General features: G+C 37.7%; 1 protein-coding gene across 4 annotated transcripts in view; it reads right to left on the bottom strand.

Moving 5' to 3' along the window:
• The window catches only part of LOC136878896 (next to BRCA1 gene 1 protein), a 219,112-nt gene that overhangs the window by 164,343 nt on the left and 37,983 nt on the right, over positions 1–16,786 (bottom strand). For all 4 annotated transcript variants that reach the window (XM_067152484.2, XM_067152487.2, XM_067152486.2 and 1 more), the window contains exon 4: positions 9,446–9,871. In XM_067152484.2, the coding sequence (XP_067008585.2) occupies positions 9,446–9,871 (426 nt within the window). The remainder of the gene's footprint in view (positions 1–9,445; positions 9,872–16,786) is intronic.

Genomic DNA, 16,786 nt, shown 5'->3' on the forward strand with positions numbered 1-16,786 from the left:
GGCGAGTAAACGGAAGAAAGTGATTGTTTCTATGGAAGACAAGTTGAGTGCATGAAAGAGACTGGACAAAGGGGAAACTCTTCAAAAAGTGGCTTCAGATTATGGTGTTGGACGTGTTACAGTGGGAGACTGGAAGAAAAAAAGAGGGAAGAAATTGAAAAGTGGTGCTCTACCAGAGCAACAAGTGATGCACTGAAAATTAGAAAAACAATGAAAAAATGTGAGTACAAAAAAGTAAGTGAAGCGCTATTTCTTTGGTTCACTCAACACCAGGAAAAGGGCCTGCCAATATCTGGCCCCATTCTGCAAGCAAAGGCGGTGTATTTCCAGAAGGAGTTTAATGAAAGGGACCCTAATTTTACTGCCAGTGCGGGGTGGCTTGATCGGTGGAAAAAACGGTACGCATTAGGCAGCTTAATATCTGTGGAGAAAACTGTCAGCTAAATCCGATGAGGTTGTGAAATTTAAAAAGGAATTTCAAGAAATAATTCTTGTTGAAAGATTAACTGGTGATCAGATTTTTAACTGTGATGAGACTGGGCTAAATTTCAAGATGCTGCCATCAAAAACTCTCACAGCCCAAGCCGAGACGTCTGCACCTGGCTACAAGCGTAGTAAGGAAAGAGTTACTGTTTTTGCCTGTAGTAATGTTACTGGGAACTTAAAAGCAAATTGCTTATGATTGGTAAAGCAAAGAAGCCTAGGGCTTTTAAAAACATTTCTGTTAATGCTCTTCCAGTCCATTACATGAATCAGAAGACTGCCTGGATGTCTGCTGACATCTTTAAAGACTGATTTTTTACACAGTTTGTTCCAGAAAAATTTCTAGCTTCGAACAATCTCCCTAGAAAAACGCTTCTTCTACTAGACAACGCTCCATCACACCCAAATGAAGAGCAACTTAGAAGTGGTGATATCAAAGTCATGTTCCTCCCTCCTAACGTGACATCATTATGCCAGCCAATGGACCAAGGTGTGCTGGAAACATTGAAGAGGAAATATCGGCGGAAACTCCTTTCATCCCTGATAGAGGAAATGGACAATGGCAACGACATGATAGAAAAGTTAAAACAAATCAACATGAAAGATGTGGCATATTGGATAGCGCAGTCTTGGGAAGAAGTTGAAACAACGACATTAGCAAAGTCTTGGAACATATTGTTGAGTGAGGTTGAACATCGAGAGGTGGTACAAGAAGACATGGAAAATATTGTGCCCCTACTGAATTGCATTCCTGGCTGTGAGGATGCAACAACTGAAGATGCGAGTAAGTGGTGTGCACAAGATCAGGTGTTTGAACTAACTGACCCTGATATTATTGATTTTGTGAATGCTAATGGAAATGAGGATGATGATGAAGAACGAGGTATTGCAGAACACGAGGAGAAAACGATGACTCACAGTGAAGGATTAAGTGCATTGGAAATGGCATTAACCTACGTTTAGCAACAGCCGGAAGCAAGCGCAACGGAGGTGCTGATTTTTCATCGATGGCGGGATCTCGCAGCAAGAAAACGTGGATCAGCAGGCAAGCAGACATTGTTGACAAGTTTCCTTTCGTAAGACATTTGGAATGCTTTCGTTCAATACTGCATGCACTGTACAATTGAACTGATAATGGAATAAATAGAGTACCGTAAAACATGTCATTGTTTTAGTACTAGAGTACAGCCTTCCTATTTGTTTCAGTTCATTTTCAAAGTTGTTCTGTATTATCTGACATTTTCGGTAATCCGACATACTCCAGGTCCCGTTTAGGTCGGATAATCGAGACTCTGCTGTATGTTTGTTGTAACCCATTTTTTGTATCACCCTGTAGTTGCCACGTGGAGGCTTCGATCACAGAATCGCCGAGTTTTGCAATCGAAACCTCTAGAATATGTTTCCCACATTACCATATATGGTGCTGTAAGGCGATTGGCGAAAATAACAATAAATTGTATTGGTGAAACTTATGGTCGAATCATACGTAGCTTCCCTGATTGGCTGTTTGAGTATTTCTCAATTTCCGGCCTTTGGGCTCCTTAGCAGAAGCAAGGCTCTGTTCAGCGCCTTTGGTTTTCGTAACGTCTTAACAATCGGACGCACCTTGTAAGGTGGTCCGCTCACCGGCTCCAGACATCCCAGGGTAAGCATATTTTCTTTTCTCAAGAGTTAAATTAATATGTAAATTCATTTGTTCGGAGTTTACCTTAGACCCGGGTTTTCACCTTTGTTTTGGAGGCAATTCCTTTTTTTTTTTTTTTGGTGTAAATGTAAATTTTAATTTTTCCTTCCAAGTTGCCTCCAGTAATTCCGCATCAATTTAGTGTACACCTGTTGAGCTATGCGTCCCTCACTGATGTGTATTAGGAGAGGACTGCACCTCTAAAGGCCTCTGCGCTAAATTTAAATTTCTGTTGTTTACTTTCCTTGTAAACTCTTTGGATTTGCCTTGTAAGATTATTGTAATTATGTCATATTCCCTGTTAAATTTTCCTCGTAAATTTCATCGTCGAAGTTATGCTCACCTTCTTAAATGTAATTGTAATATTGTGTTATTTGATTTCCTGCAGAACCACTGATAGGAACCTCGTGGTTCGATTTAACCTTTTTCTTAATTGATAATGTTATCCTTTTAATTGGTGTTTTATACCTTGTTAACATTCTTTGTTAATATTCTTTATTGTGAGTAAATTAGACTAAAGGGATAATGCTCTCACGTTTCTTTCGCTACAACGTCACGTAAGATCTCGCCCTCTGTAGGGTTTTCCGGTCTGCTTCCCATATATCCTTTCTCTAGTTGTCATGTTGGTAACCCTGCATACCTATATGTTGTTGAAATTTAAAATGTTTTTCCTGGTGTATCATCGGCGGACGTTATTCATTCAGGTTTGTTATTTTTGAATTATTACATCATTACTTGTTTTATATATAACTTGTATTATGCGCTCTCTTCTGTAAAGGGGGGGTTACAATAATTAGTAGTTCTTTGCAGGATTGGGTGCAGTATATATTGTATTTACTCTAATAATCTGGGCATAATCTTTTCTAAAACAATTATATTAAATGTCTTTTGGGACAAGGTTTGCAACAAAATATTTCTTGACAACAGTAGAATCTTCCATTCATATTCTCATGCACAGATCCTCTCACATGTGGCTTCATTCTTGCTTGGATGGTCACAGAAGAAAGCTCCCTGAATTGGTTTTGGTGTCTGCAGATCGCAAGTGAATATTTGTGTGATAAAAAATCAAATCAAATCATAATAATAATAATTTTGTGAGGCTATATCTAGTACAGTCCTTGTAAGGTAGACCCTTTTACAAGGGTGGGTGGCACCTGCCATGTATGGGAAACTCCATGTTATTGTAGTAGAGGATAGTGTTGTGTATGGAGTATGAGTAGCAGGGATGTTGGAGACATTATAGACACCCAGTCCCTGAGTCAGGGGAATTAATCATTTAATCTTTAATTAGTTGCTCACGGAGATTTCCTCCCGGCCGATTACAGTTTTCACGGTACTGAACTTCCCAGTTGAACTGTGGGTCTCCCCATCCCTATACCTTTCTCCTTGTTCATTTGGACTAGTCCTGTCAGCATTTTGGCTAGATTGTGCATTTTGTATGCGAGTGTGGGATCAATGTTGTGAGGAGTGACATCGCCTGGACGTTTCCTCCGTGTGCGATTGAGGAGTGACATCGCCTGGACGTTTCCTCCGTGTGCGATTAAGTAAATTACCTTATATTTTAGTGCATAATATTTTTATTTTGGAGGTTGATGACCTTGTTGTTTTGCTTTTCTAAACTTATTTTAGAACAATATTAATACGATGTGATTGTCGTAGGTAATGGTGAGTCTCACAAATTTAATATCATAAGATCATTCTACATAGTTGCGGTGTACAGTATTCTGCTTTTAGATCAAACAAACTGTGTAAAAATAACCTACAAGTACTTAAAAGGGTTTCTTTTCATTATACCGAAGAATACTGCAAACGAACATGCCAAAACAACATCTCAAAGGACGAGAATGTCACACATTTTAACCCCGGAGGTTACCTCCATGCGCGACTAGTAACGTACTAATTTTCTCACGACTAGACAAGGGTTAAGGTTAAAAATCACCGACTCTGGCTGGGAATGGAATTTAGGGCCCTCTGAACTGAAGGCGACTACGCTAACCAATAAAATCATAGCTATGTGTCATTATCGCTCATATACAGTGAGTGAAAGATTAAAAAAAAAAAAAATTAAAGAAGCTGAAAAACAAGGTAAGAGAGCTGCAGGTAGGAAATATGAGGTTAGTAAAAGCGGCATTCATGACTGCCCATGTAAGAATGCTCTTTTGATGGAAACCACCAGTAGCTGTAGAGCTTTAGCTGCAAAGCAGTGAAGTATCCAGAAGTGGAAGAAAAATTGTGAGAGTACATCAAGGAGAAATGGCAATTTGGTTATGCGGTTTCCACAAAAATGTGTAAGTTAAAAAAAACAATAGCTATAGCCAGAGTTCTTTTTCTGCAAGAAAAGGTGATAGTATTCACCCTCCAGGTGCTATTACAGCAACTTCTACACTTGTAACATCAACTATGATATACCCTTATCATCACCATCCACTTCCCACTCTCGCAGAAGCCATTTTTTTCAAAAGTGTCCAACAGTCTGGCCAGTCATTATTAGAATCTGTTTCCTTTTGACCCTGTGAATCATAGGTCTTGGTTGTGTGATCCTCCTCCCCGTGTGTATTTTCCGTGCTAGTTTTGTGTTTTATAGGATCACAAGTAACTTATTTTGCTTAATAACATAAAATAACTATCAAATTTACTCATTTTGAACAATAATTGCAATGATTTAATTTACAGTAGATGTATTCAAAACTCACACGTACACCTGAATGTTGCAGAGCAGATACAGAATGATAGTCTTGACATTGGAAACAATCAGAAAGTAAACACAACTTCCTGTTTCTGCCTGTGTTACCAACCTATGAAGCCTATGGAACATGTAAGCATGGTACCAACTTGCGAGAATCAAAACTGAAAATTCAATATGTGAACACAGTACCACCTACTGGAATATTTATAATAAATTTCTCTGTCAATAAAGGTGCCAGTACCATTGCACACTGGCAAAAAAAAGCACTGGCTATAGCGAAGAAAATAAAAATTAAGAACTTCAAAGCTAGTTTTGAAGTTGGCTTTTTCAATACCAAGGGATATCATTCAACAGCCTCCTGATGCGTAAAAAGAGAAAATCTAAAAAATTCCGACGTTAAATCATCAATTTGTGGCAGCAACATAATTATCAAATTCGGCAAATTGAAAACACTGATCAAACTAGTTTATTTCGAAATGCTATTGGACACTGGTTAGCAAAAGAGAAATGAAGTTCATCTCTGTAAGGACAAGCACCTGTGAGAAGTTAAGGTGCACCGCTAAGTTGTGCACCACAGCGGATGGGGGAGAATTGCTGACTTACCGTAGTTTTAAGTTGCAAACTTTTGCCAAAAATCGGTGTGCCCGGCGTAAGACCATGGTTTAAGGAAAAGAGCTGGACGGGCATAACCCTTACGCTCGATCACGTAAAACAGGTATGGAAAAATCAACAGGGGGCACTCTCAAACTTCAACAGCATGATTCTGATGGCCACTTTTTGTGGGCATATGAAAGATGAAGTGAGAGCTTGTCTGCAATAATGAGGGAATACAGATCAAGTGATCCTACCTGGTGGACTCACATCTGTAATTCAACTGCTTGATGTGTGCATTCACAAGCCTCACAAAAAGCATACATGGAATGGATGGCAGGTAGCAACAATATAAACATGTCAACCAAAAAAAATGTCAGAGAGACCCAACCTGGAGGTGATATGTATGTGAATCAAGACCATGTGGACCTGATTACCCCAGAACTTAATACTCGAGAATTTCAAGAAGTGTGATATATCAAATGCATTTGACGTACTGAGGACGGCATTGTGTGGAACGAGAACAATGGAGATTTTTTTTTGCTATTTGCTTTACATCGCACCAATACAGACAGGTCTTATGGCAACGATAGGACAAGAAAGGCCTAGGAATGGGAAGGAAGTGGCCATGGCCTTAATCTTTTCACACCAAGTGCCTGGTGTAAAAATGGGAAACCACGGAAAACCATCTTCTGGGCTACCGACAGTGGGGTTCGAACCCATTATCTCCCAGATGCGAGCTCACAGCTGCACGGCCAACTCGCCAGATAGAATGGAGATGACGACGACGATGGTATAAATGGAGATGAATGTTAGGGAAGGAACCATATAATCCCGAATACCACCCACACATTTTTTATTTTTATTTTTTACAGATTCCTTCCTGCTCCTTAAATTTGAGTGTGGGTCATATTTAAACCTTTCGTATCGTGGTCTCATAATACAATTTTCCTAAGACACGTCAATGCCGCAACAGCGGTTTCTTATCATGCGACTTGGCAATGGCTGAAATCTCTCTCCATCACTCATATCCGCATTACTGGAACCACATGGTGCGAAAGTTGATTAATACTTTGCGTTCTGAGTGAAGAAGCATCAATGGTAACAAGTGAATTCAAAAATTGTTTGTGATCATTTATTTACCGTGAGTAAGATACTTACAGTTGTAAAAGAAGCTGAAACTACGGAAATTGTGCCGCCAGCAGAAAATGTGATATTGATGGATTGTGTATTAAGGATTGGAGAAAAAAGAAGGAAATATTATTAAAAAATATTGGTGATTGTAGACCTTTCTAAGGGTGGAGTGCACAGTTTCCTGAAAGTGAAGAACGACTTCATAAATACATGACTGAAAGATGTGAACTAGGTTATGGTGTATTGACTGAAATGTAGTCACACACTGACACCAACTGGACGATCTGAAGTGGAACTTCTGTGCAAAATGGATAAAGACTGCATAGGATGGCATCTCTGACGACCTGGTGAAGAAGAGTTTCAAGAAATATGAAATTTCAAATTCTATGGATGGTAGTGAGGACAACTACGTATGGGAAGGTGACAGTGATTAAAGTTCCAATGGTGGTAGTTCTGATGACGTTGAATCGTGACCGATTTGTACAACTGAACTAGTTTTATTTCTCATTGTGGTGTTTTTAGCGTTTCAATCATTTGAAAAGTATTTTAAATTAGCCATTTTGTGACACATTTCAGAAATTTAAAAAATCATAAGTAAACATGTGACTTTTTTTCCAAATGTTGTTAGTGCAAGTGGTATTCAGGATTATACGGTATGCAAGTATCAAGTATTTCACTGTTTAAGTGATAGAAATCAAGTTATTAATCAGCATTCCGGTAACTCTCATGTTGCAGAAAGCAGCACAGTTTCTACATTCCAATTCCGTGGAGCTGCTTCCGAATATGCATGTGATGATAAAACTTATATTTAATAAAGTCACGTAGGCCTATGCAAAATATTTGGGATTTTAATTTTTTCCCCTATTCTATGTGCAGAATTGCAGTACTGAATTATTTGAGTATATATGGATACCATATATTCCAGTATATAAGATGCACTCTTTTACCTTTAAAATAGGCCTTAAAAATGAGTCCTTCTTATACAACAAAGCTACAAATTTGTTGTGCTTTCTTCTTCTTCTTTTAAAAGTCTTCTGAGCAGTCTTTTAACTTCCAAGATCTTTGTGTCGAGCCAGATGATGCAACTTTTTCGTGATTTCTCACGCGATATGGGCTGTCAGTAAGGGAGAATTCTGTTGAAGCAATCTCAGCCAAATAATCAGTTACTGAGTTGTATGGTGTGTGTTTAATCATGACGGTAGTTACCAGTAACCATGGAAAATACTTTTGCTATTTGTTTTACGTCGCACTGACACAGAGAGGTCTTATGGCGATGATGGGATAGGGAAGGCCTAGGAGTGGGAAGCGGCCGTGGCCTTAATTAAGGTACAGCCTCAGCATTTGCCTGGTGTGAAAATGGAAAACCATGGAAAACCATCTTCAGGGCTGCCGACAGTGGGATTCGAATCCACTATATCCCGGATGCAAGCTCACAGCTGCACGACTTTAACCACACAGCCAACTCGCCCGGTATGGAAAATACTAACAGGCAGGATTCATATACTGCAAACTATAAATTGCAGGTTGAGAAATGTGTAGATGAACACTGGAATAGGAATGGTAAAAGACATTTTGAACCACCACCAATAGAAACAAATATTAGAACATGCCCTGGTCAGAATGACATTTTGAATAAACTGTGTAACGGGAAGCGTGAAGAAAACGTGCCAAGTGGCTGGAAATAGAAAGTGAAGTGTTGAAATGGTTTCAAAGAAATCAGCAAAATGGTATTGTGATTTCAACAACAATGAACATGATGAATATGAAAATATGAAAGATCTGAGATTCAAAAACGAAAACAGCGCACACAGCCTGTCAATGTAAGGCTGATGATTTCAAAGGGGAAGTGTCATGGTGTTATCGTTTCATGAAATGTAAAGGACTTTCCATGCGTTCCAAAACTAAAATTTGTCAGAAATTGCCAAATGAATATGAAAATGAAAACGAACATGAAAATATGAAATATCTGTGATTCAAAAACAAAAAAAAGAACAATTTTGAAATGGAACAGGTAGCGAACATGGACAAAATGCTGCTCACATCTGATGTACCCACAAATAGGACGGTTGCGGAGAAAGCTGGAAAAAGCATTCCAGTGAAAAGGAGCGTACTTGATAACACAGTACACTGTAATACTTGCATGTTGTGCTAATGACACTAAGCTGCTACCAAAGATAATCTTCAAGTGAAAGGCTCAGCCCAAGGAAAAGATACCATGAGGTATGGTTGTGCAGATGCATGAAAGGACTGTATGGAGGAAAATGGCATGAAAGTATGGATTGATAAAGTGTGGAGGAGGAGGAAAGGCATGCTGCTAAAGAAGAAAGCTCTCCTTGTATTTGATCAGTTTCAAACACACTAGATGGTGTCCATCAAGTGAAAATTTAACAATAAAACTAAAATTGAAAGTTACAGAAAAGTTTGAGAAAACAGAGTCGGCTGTTAAGCTGGTGAAAGAGTATGGAAGAGAAGTACAAACTGTGTGCAATTTTAAGAAAAACAAAGCAAAGCTAGAGGATTTTGTATGGAACAGTGACGGTTGTAGTGTACCTTCAATGTGTGTAAGAAATCCATTTTTAAAAAATAAACTCTTTCTTACCAAGTTTCAAAATACCCTACTATGTTGCCAATAGGTTTTTCATTGAACTGGATAACCTGCGTTTGTTGATTCTACATGCATGTTCTCCCTTTTATTAGCACGAGCAACTAGGAGTTTATTGTAACTACTTTACAGTTATAAGACAGGAAAGAGTTTAACTGATTGGACACAATAATAAATAAATTAGAATTCTGCAAAGTCTTCTGATTGTGAATTACAGAGCTACAGGAATTTTTCATTAAAAGACAGAATTATTTCATTCTCTTACCTTCTGCATGTATTTTTTAAACCATTGTGGAGCCACATCAGTTTCTAGGTCAATGAAACTATGGGATCCATCAGTCAGACTATTATCAGTCTTAGTACCAAGATCTTCCATTAACTTTGATACCAAATCCATTTTCTCGATGTGAAGTTGCTCTTCTTCTGCCATTTGGTGGTCTCCGCAGGAGGCATGTTTCTTTAGTTTGCTTTTACGCTCCTCAGACCCAACTCGAACATCAGTAACAGCAGATACTTTGTGAAGTGATTTGTTATTGAGTTTGGCGTGCTTTGACTTGTCACAGCGAAGCATCAGAGGTCTAGACAGCATGTTCTCAGAAGACTTGGATGTTGGTGGTGTCAATGTTGTTGATCCCTGCCTGTCCACCTTCAGCAGTGTTTCTCTACCCTTACGGGCTCGCTCCCGAGCAAACTATGAAAGAAAAGAAATTATTAGTGAATGAGTAGCTGCATACATCTTCACACTTTAAAGCATACTGATGCAGGATTGGACATGGAAATCAATAAAAAGGCTACAGCAGGGAAATGCATTTTACCAGAGTGTGAGGAACTTGATCTGGAAGAAGTACCAAGGAAGTGTGAAGAAGTGATGTATAAGATGCATTATTGCCCCACACATATATGCAACAAACCTGCACACTGACAAGATGACAGGAGAGAATAAATGCTGATGTCAGGAAGGTAATCGGTGTAGAAAAGCTTTCCAACAAAAACCAAGATGGTTTGAACGTGTTAGTGCGAGTGAAGGATATCAAAGCACATGATGGAGGCTAAGACTTAAGGAAGGAGAATACGAGATAGACCCAGCCTTAGGTGGTTGGAACCTGTATTGGAATACAGTTGAAGAGCAGCAATGGTGGTCAGAGGAAGATGGAAAGGTGACATTAACATCCAGACTAGGCAGGAGCTGGAAAACGGAAGCTGATGAGGTTGATGAAGATGAACAGCTCAACGCAAGGACTGTAAGAGAAGTAAAGAAAACATTACACAAGAAAAAAGGACATGGGAGAAAAAGAGAGTGGATACTGATAATATTACAAAAAAATTATTCACTTTCTCAATCCAGTTAGAGCCACCAACAGAACAAGAGACAGCACAAGCAGTGAAACAAATGAAGAGTGGCAAAGCACCCAGTGTAGATAACATTATACCAGAAGTCCGAAAGGTAGATCCAGATTTAACAGCACAAATCATGGAGCCACTTCTAACACTAAAATGGAACAAAGAACACCTTCCTGAGGAATGGAAGGGTGTCCTCATCAAGATACCAAAGAAGGGTGACCTCCCAGATTGTAATAACTGGAGGGGAATAACGTTGCTCTCATATGGGGGAAAAGTGATGTCAAGAGTCACACTAAACAGAATAAGCAGTACCAGCAATAGAAGACTACGTCAAGAACAAGCAGATTTCAGAGAAGGTCGGTCTACTGTGAATCAGATTAACACACTTAACGGTAATAATTTTATATACTTTTCATTAATTTGTTCATGTATATTTTTCATATTCAGTATTTCTTTCTTGTATATATCGGTACCTCTGCCCCGAATAAATAATAATATCGATTTTGAATTATATTTGACTAATACTGATTCTGTCAACCAGAGGAAGATGTGGAAGGCTATGGAAAAAGTTTGGAATCCCTTGTTGTAAAATTTGGAGTAAGACAAGAATGTCTACTGTCGCCAATCTTGTTTATCAGGACACTGAGAGAGGCAGGAAATAGAAAGTGAAGCATTCAGTGGGGATTAAATAACCGATAGGAAGAACTGGACTATGCAGATGATCTCTGTCTTCTAGCAATGTTTTCGGAACATGGAAATCAAACTAAATGACTTAAAAATAGAAGATAAAGATGTAGGCTTAAAGATAAATAACAAAAAGACTAAGGGAATGCGGGTAAACCACTGTAACAATTCTAGATTGACTCTAGACGAAATGGATATAGAAAGGGTAAGTTATAGGAATTTTGCTACTTAGGAACCACAGTCAGCCAGGATAGAGCTGCTTTTATAGATGTGGTGAGTTGTACAAATAAAGCCAAAGGAGCTTTCGTACAGTTATGAGCAATATGGAGGTCCCCTCACATTTGCTAAGGATATTCAACTCAAATGTTAAATCTGTGTTACTGTATGGAAGTGAGACCTGGAAAGTGACCAAAGACATTACCTCAAGGTTACAGACATTTGTAAATCATTGCTTGAGGTACATTATGAGAATATGGTGGCCAAACACCATTTCAAACAAAGACCTTAGGAAGGCCACAAGTCACAAAGTGCCATATAGCAACAGATGAGAAGAAACTGGAGATGGAGTGGGCACATCCTGAGGAGACCACAAAAAAGTATCACAAAGCAGGCACTGAGCTGGAATCCACAAGGTAGTCGCAGGCAATGCAGACCAAGGTTTTTCTGGAAGAAAACCATAGACGAGGAGATAAATTTTTTTTTACAAGTTGCTTTACATCGCACCGACACATATAGGTCTTATGGTGACAATGGAACAGGAAAGGGATAGGAGTGGAAAGAAAGCAGCCGTGGCCTTAGTTAAGGTACAGCCCAGCATTTGCTTGGTGTGAAAATGGGAAACCACAGAAAACCATCTTCAGGGCTGCTGACAGTAGGGTTCGAACCTACTATCTTCCGAATACTGGATACTATAAGTAAAATTCTTTTAAGAATAAAATTACTGTGTCCACCTATTCAATACTAGCCGCACTTAAGCAGCTGCAGCTATCGAGCTCGGAGGGGAGATAGCTGGAGTCAACAAGACATGAGGAGAGGTGAAAGCATTCGTGGCAGATGGAACAAGCTGGAGAAATTTTGTCGAGGCTCTATGTTCTACCTAGGCAGCAGATTTTAGGCAAATGCTTATTTTTTCCTTAACATCTACATGTGTCACCTTTTATATTTACATGTTTCAAGAATGTTTAGGTCTATATAAAGCAGTTTTATAATGCCTAAAAATGCCTATTTTGATGATAGTGCCTATTTTCCATTCTATTTTTAGTGCCAATTTTCCTGATTGACTAGTTTTTTCTTTGCTAGATTTGAATTTCCTTTTTTAATTTTGATATTTTATATTATTCATAATAATGGCCTACTGTACCATTATTTTTAAAGAGCCTGGTAACTTAAAGGTCAACTATGATTATGAGCCTGTACCGTTAAACACGGCAACGACAGATAGCAATCCCTTCCTACTTCCCAGCTTTGGTAAGCCCAGCAATTAGTGACACAATATGAACATCCCATTCTCTTTACCTTTATAAATAAAACATTGTCAAATCTTGGAATTTCATCTTTCACTACAACAACAGCTGCACATCTGGTACGTGCTGGACTTTAGAGCTCAATGTGTTCACTTGAAGAAAAGTAATGCTGAAAATAAAATCACTTAAAGCGAAAGGTGAAAGTGAAATCTCACTTCATCATATCAAAAATTAAAAATATTGCCCTGTGTCTTCAGCTGACGTTGAACGCTCTTTTACAGCGTACAAATTAATACTTAGTGACAAACACCATAACTTTTCCATAGACAATTTAGAGAAAGCGCTTATTATTTACTGCAAAGCCAACTATGGACATGATGTTTAACCTCAGTCCGTAGTTGTGAGTTAGGCCTACATGTGCCGACTGAGAAATGTATTTGGTTTCTTTTAATACAAATATTGCACATTAAAATTAAGTTAAGGTCGTTTACATCACAGTTTTAATGTTTTCTTGATATCCGCTCAGTTATATATATCTGCCTTTTATTCATTTTATTTTATTTATTCAATTTATTTTTATTTATTCATTTTATTTCATTTTATTCATTATAGCAGTTAAGGATCCTATTTTAGGCACCTAAAACATTACCTTTCAGAGACTAAACTTCCGCTGTCTAGTTATAAGCCAAATCAAGTAAGTTCTTAATACAGTACAACATAACCTCTTGATTTTGCTTGCATAACCTAAAATACTAGACATGATTTATACTCTCTTCACTTCCACCTCGACTTATCTACCTCACCTGATTCCTTGCATGTCTTTCATTTTTCTAGTGGTTCTTTTTTTCTTTTTCTTAATTTGTCTGATGAATACACTGTTCTTTCCAAATTTAAATTTAGCCATCTGCCAACTTCACTGCCCAAGAAACACTGGGTTTTCATGGATATACTGTACAGTGTCACAAACTGCTACTACAAACATAATGGTGCATAGAGGGCCATCTGCTGATAAATATTCAACATGTAATAACCTTATGGTACTATTAAAACAGTCTGAAGATGTGAAGGAAAGTCTTTGTGAAACCTGAAAGCAGACTATTCCCATACTTGTATATTGCGATCTCAACAAGCACGAAGTATAGATGCTCATCAAGATCAAAGCATAGTATGGGCAGAAGTGACAGACTACACAGCTTCTGCAGCACAAACCAGAGCAACTAAGGCATCGAGCAAGTCAATATAGACTACAGGGAATTCCTAAAACACAGCAAAACTATGGGAATGCAAGTCTTTAACTGGTGTTTCACCAATGCCACAACCCCATTTTCACATTTCAGTGGTGACCAGTGGATCAAATGGTGTTCTGCAGCATTTAATGATGAGAGCAGGTCCCATCTTGATGAAATGTATGTCTATGAATAAAGAAACCTGGGGAGCAATATCTGATGGTATGTTTTTACTCACAACACATAGGTTCAACACTAACGATATAAATAAAATTATAATTCTGTCTGTAGACCTACACTTAAAAATTTGGCCTCACATTTTGCATTAATCTTGGATTAGATATACAAAAGTCAAAAATAGGTTTAATTCAATTTTTTTCCTGTCTGTCTAGCTGTTCATCTCAATATCGCAAGAAAATGGCTGAACAGAATTTCTCGAAACTCTGCATTCAAGTTCAGGGATATCCAGAGTGCTCTAGACTATGCATTATTTATTATAATTATCAAATACATTACAATTGGGAGATATCCTAGTCATAATGATTAGAGTGGTATAAAAACAAAGTAAAATTAAAACTTAAATTACATAACAACAAAAATGCAATAAACAATTAGATGAAAAATCAACCATAAGAAAAATCTACAATACATCAAAATGAGAAATTTCATAAGACAAAAAAAATCATAACACGAATAAAGTAGCAATAGGTACATTAAAACATAAGGATGCCATTTTTGTTTTATACTTAACATCTCTTCGGTACATTGTGTATGTACTGAGCACGGCCTAATACATTGAAAGTTTATTTCGATTAAAATACTTTCGCAATTATAGCATAACATAATTACAACACAGTCACTCAAGAAATTCACCCAAAATTTACAAAATATTCCATTACAAATATAGTACCACAACAATAATTACAAGGCAATTATACACAAATTCACAGACAACTTATATATTTCCAATAACTTAACATTAGGATTTACAGTAGATTGAGCAGTACAATGACTTACTAGTAGTTTAACATTATAAATAAAATACCATCACATAATAATTCACGAGTAACTTTAATATTCCCCATGCCATAACACAACAATCTACAGTAGACTGAGAGGAACAATGTATTATTAGCTTAACATCGTAAGTACAACACTTACTACAAACAGATTCACACACAACTTAACCCTTTCGCTCCCAGCATCCGTATATACAGACGTCGACGGTATGAGCAAGAAATCCCAATAGGGATGTTTTGCAAATAATTTTTTGAAAATATAATGTCATCTGAAATATACGCGTAACATACACCAAATTAATCGGGAAAAAATGTTCTACTCATATAAACCAATTAAATAAACTTTAGTATAGTATGCAGTGCCAAGATAAGCGAGCAAAAACTAGAAGGCATCGACCTTGTGTGCCTCCTGACTACATTGCTGGAGGGAAGTGAACGGTATTGTTTGTAGTTCTGCAATTCTGTAGTTCTGAAATTTAGTGGCATTGTTCATTTTTAAATGTTCTATTAACACATTCAGTACCTGCTTCTGAGCGGGACACTTGAATGTCTGGACCAGCCATTTTCATGCCCGGCCCTCTTAACGAGCATTACTTAATAAAATTTACCATTAATCCTGAACTATAAGTGTTAGAAACATGATACTTTGTGCTAACCTCTAGTAAATATTTAGGGTGTGATATCAGGTGTCACAGGTTCCAAAATACGTCTAATTTTATACAGCCTATCTGTACTTTCGGCATAATGATTACTGTCACTGTAGTGAAGAAAGGGAAGAATATGAAGGAAGCGTATTTGGAACATTGTTTTAGAAAATATTGGGGTATGAAAAACAGGGTCTTCGGTACAATACATTTTTATATCAGGATTTTGGAATAATCGGTTTCCACGACTGCATGAACGAATTCTTCGTGAAAGGCCGGGGCGCCGCGGCTATCACTTGACTCGCGTATAGATTGGTCTGCTCACACACATACTGATAAAATTCGTCATTCATGAAAATACTCACCTAACCCAAAATATCCTGCTCATTTTCTGTTTGAACGTTTATACCTGAATTCTCTCTAAATGATGGAACAGGTGGACAATAACTAGGATGATATGTATCAGGAACTTCACTTTCCTTTATAGGCCTATTGGATTCAGGAATCGGTATTTCCTCGTCACTCTCACTTTCACTATCTGTCTATTTCAGGACTAAGTTCATCACCAGAATCATCATTGTGAACAATATCTGATAGTTTAATTCCGTAAGAAACTTTGTTTTATAAGTCATTATACTACACTCGGTAAGAACGACACGCACTGTATTGGAATCTCAAGTACCGACTTGAAACGCGAGGAAGTACTGAGATATTCCCGCTAAAACAGCTAAGATAAACATGAGCCCACTCAACGCGGGGGTTATCTCAAAAATGTCAACCAACTTCCTGCTACAACAAGTAACGCTGACTAAGGTGTAGGAATACATAGATGACGAATATAAACAGCATTGCTTCGCGCGGAACATTAAACGTCTTACGCCGTCCACGGTCCGCAATGAGTTAAGTGATAGGGATGGTTGGAGCCTAGCTATTTTTATTTCATTTGAAATTTTGAAAAAATGTGAAAAAAAAAAAATCTTTCTGATTTGATCAGTAGATTTTGGAAAATTATATATCTTGTTTGCACGACTATTTATTTTTTGCATTTAATATCTTTTAGAGTATGTATTTACAAATAAACCATTAAAAAACTATTCAATTTGGGCAATAAATAAGTGAAGTATGCATATTTTAGTAAAATACTACAATAAAGCAAGAAAAGGCCCTTGGATTTCTTGCACATATCCTGCTAAAATGTCTGGGAGCGAAAGGGTTAAATATTTACACAA

The sequence above is a fragment of the Anabrus simplex genome, chromosome 8 (assembly GCF_040414725.1).
Source record: "Anabrus simplex isolate iqAnaSimp1 chromosome 8, ASM4041472v1, whole genome shotgun sequence".
NCBI lineage: Eukaryota > Metazoa > Arthropoda > Insecta > Orthoptera > Tettigoniidae > Anabrus > Anabrus simplex.